The 2329-nt window shown below is 42.0% G+C and overlaps 1 protein-coding gene across 2 annotated transcripts in view; it reads left to right on the top strand.

Annotated features, from left to right (window-relative positions):
- The first annotated feature begins 196 nt into the window (after positions 1 to 196).
- THOC7 (THO complex 7 homolog (Drosophila)) overlaps positions 197 to 2329 on the top strand; it is an 8197-nt gene continuing 6064 nt past the window's right edge. The window contains exons 1-3 of one of the 2 annotated variants that reach the window (XM_009081080.1): positions 197 to 314; positions 1159 to 1286; positions 1635 to 1721. In XM_009081080.1, coding sequence (XP_009079328.1) covers positions 1178 to 1286; positions 1635 to 1721 — 196 coding nt within the window. In that variant the 5' untranslated portion in view covers positions 197 to 314; positions 1159 to 1177. The remainder of the gene's footprint in view (positions 315 to 1158; positions 1287 to 1634; positions 1722 to 2329) is intronic. The other variant, XM_009081079.1, reaches the window with a different exon arrangement.

Here is a 2329-nt window from a genome sequence, read left to right as displayed (position 1 = left end):
ATCCTCCCGGCCCGGGGCTCTCTTCCCCAGCCCCGGGGCTGCTCCCCCGCCCGACCCGCGGCGGTTCACCCGCACACGGAGCTCCCTTGCTCCCGGTCCCTTCTCCCCGCGCCCGGGCTGCGGGACTTGTGTCCCGAAGCGCTGGGATGCTCTTGCCATGGCGTGAGGATTTAACGGGAGTTTTTTTTTCCCGCAGATGAAGTTATCCGCAAGCGACTGCTGATCGATGGCGATGGAGCTGGTGACGACAGGCGAATCAATTTGTTGGTGAAGAGTTTCATTAAGTGGTGTAATTCCGGATCTCAAGAGGAAGGGTATTTGTTTTCTGTTGTTTTGGGGTTTTGTTTTTTTTGGTTGGTTGGGTTTTTTTAAGTCTTGGAACTGCTTAGCTTGCATTTAAGCATAAAACTAGGCTCGGTCCATTTTGAAAAGATCCGTGTTGAAATGTGTACATTGCTTTTCACACGGCTCTGTGGCATTCCCAGGACAAACGCCGAGTGCTGTGCTGGGAGCTGAGGGCTAGAGATGGGTCAGGAATCACTGAAGGCTGGGAGCTGTCACAAAATTTGCTAGCACTACTCCATGCCCTCAGGATTGCCCATGCCGCGGTGTGATCCGCCCGGGAGTCCCACTGGTATAACAGGATCGTGACTCGAGTGTTTTAGTTGGCAGTTCTGTGTCTGCTCTGTCAGGGAACAGTATGGTATTTGTGCTGCTCTGGTTTGCATTTTGAGGGAAAAAATCCAGGCCAAAGTTGTAAGAGATGAGTGACAATGTGCAGTTCCACTGTGGGGTCCCTACTAGTACTGGATATAAATTCCCAGAGGGGACAGTATTAGGATTGTGTGTGCAGAGAAGCACTGCATTATTCAAATACTAATTTTGGTGGTCACAGAGCCACAACTCTAGGTGGGAAATTTATAAACCCTGGATCAAATTGCTCAGTTCTTTAATACTGATGAGGACATGATGGTGGAATTAATGGGTACAGTGTTTCTAACTACGCTTTCAAAAAATCATACATTGAATCTTTGAAATATTTTTTTATTGAATAATATTTAGCTGCTCCTTATGCTACACAAAGTTTTGTTTTCTTGTTCTGTAAAGTTAGGGAGTATTTTCATGCAGCTTGGGGATTAATATTTTGTCTGTTTTCAGTTACAGCCAGTACCAACGAATGCTGAGTACCTTATCACAGTGTGAGTTTTCAATGGGAAAAACTCTCCTGGTGTATGACATGAACCTGAGAGAAATGGAAAATTATGAAAAAATCTATAAGGATATAGGTAAGCATGAGAAAATATTACTGATTTCTCTTTGACATTTTCCCTTTTGTGAACAAGCTCAAGCCAGTTCTGGTGAACATAACATATACATCTGATGAGTGGTTTGGAGGTTTTTTGGTTTTGTTTTCTTACTAGGTATCACTCATGCATGTGCTGAAAGCATCTTATCTGTATCAAATACATACAACAGCTTTCTTAACCTATTGAGGCATATGTGGGTTTGAAGGAGATGGAGCTAACAGGTCACTGTGTCACAAATAGCCCTTTATCTTGTATAACTTAGCAGAAGGGCTTATTTACATGTATTGCTTGAGTTCAATGTAACTCTGTATACTTTTCCTTTTGAAGAAAACAGTATAGCTGCAGCCCATGAGAAGATTTCTGAATGCAAAAAACAAATCCTGCAAGCAAAAAGGATTAGAAAAAATCGCCAGGGTAAGGAGCAATATCTGTGTTTACACTGGTGTGTTTCATTGTTTTATCATCTTTTAAAATACACTGTGCTGGAAAACAGATTCCAATTTTTGAAAATGCAAGGCTGTGAATACTATGTTTAGTCTGGTGAGTTCCACACCCACTCCTGAAAGGTCTTGGTGAATGAGGCAGGTGGACCAGGAGATCTCAATGACAGTGCAACACCAGGAAAACCTAGAACAGTAATTCAGAGAAAGCTTTTCAGGCCAAAGAAAAACCCCAGAAGCATCCTATCACAATTCATATGATTTGAGAAGAACTAAAGCACACTATTGAGACAAGAGTTGAATAAACTTAAAACCAGCACTGGAAATCATCAAAGTATATTCCTTCAGCTCTTGGCATACACTGATACAGCAGTTCCAGTTACTCACCCAGCAACTCTGTACATGTCCTTACTAAATACCTGTTAACAAGAGGTGTATTTTTCCCCACTTTTAAAAGTACATGCTGATAATTTCAATTGAAGCTTAAAGCATTCTAAAAGATTAGCCATTGAGGAGTATGACATGAAAGGTTTTAAATACAACTGTGTGATCAGTTTTTGTGGATAATTTTAGATGTAAGTG

The sequence above is a fragment of the Acanthisitta chloris genome, unplaced genomic scaffold (assembly GCF_000695815.1).
Source record: "Acanthisitta chloris isolate BGI_N310 unplaced genomic scaffold, ASM69581v1 scaffold7168, whole genome shotgun sequence".
Lineage (NCBI taxonomy): Eukaryota > Metazoa > Chordata > Aves > Passeriformes > Acanthisittidae > Acanthisitta > Acanthisitta chloris.
Note: the sequence above shows the minus strand (reverse complement) of the source record. Positions and strands in the feature narration are given on the sequence as shown.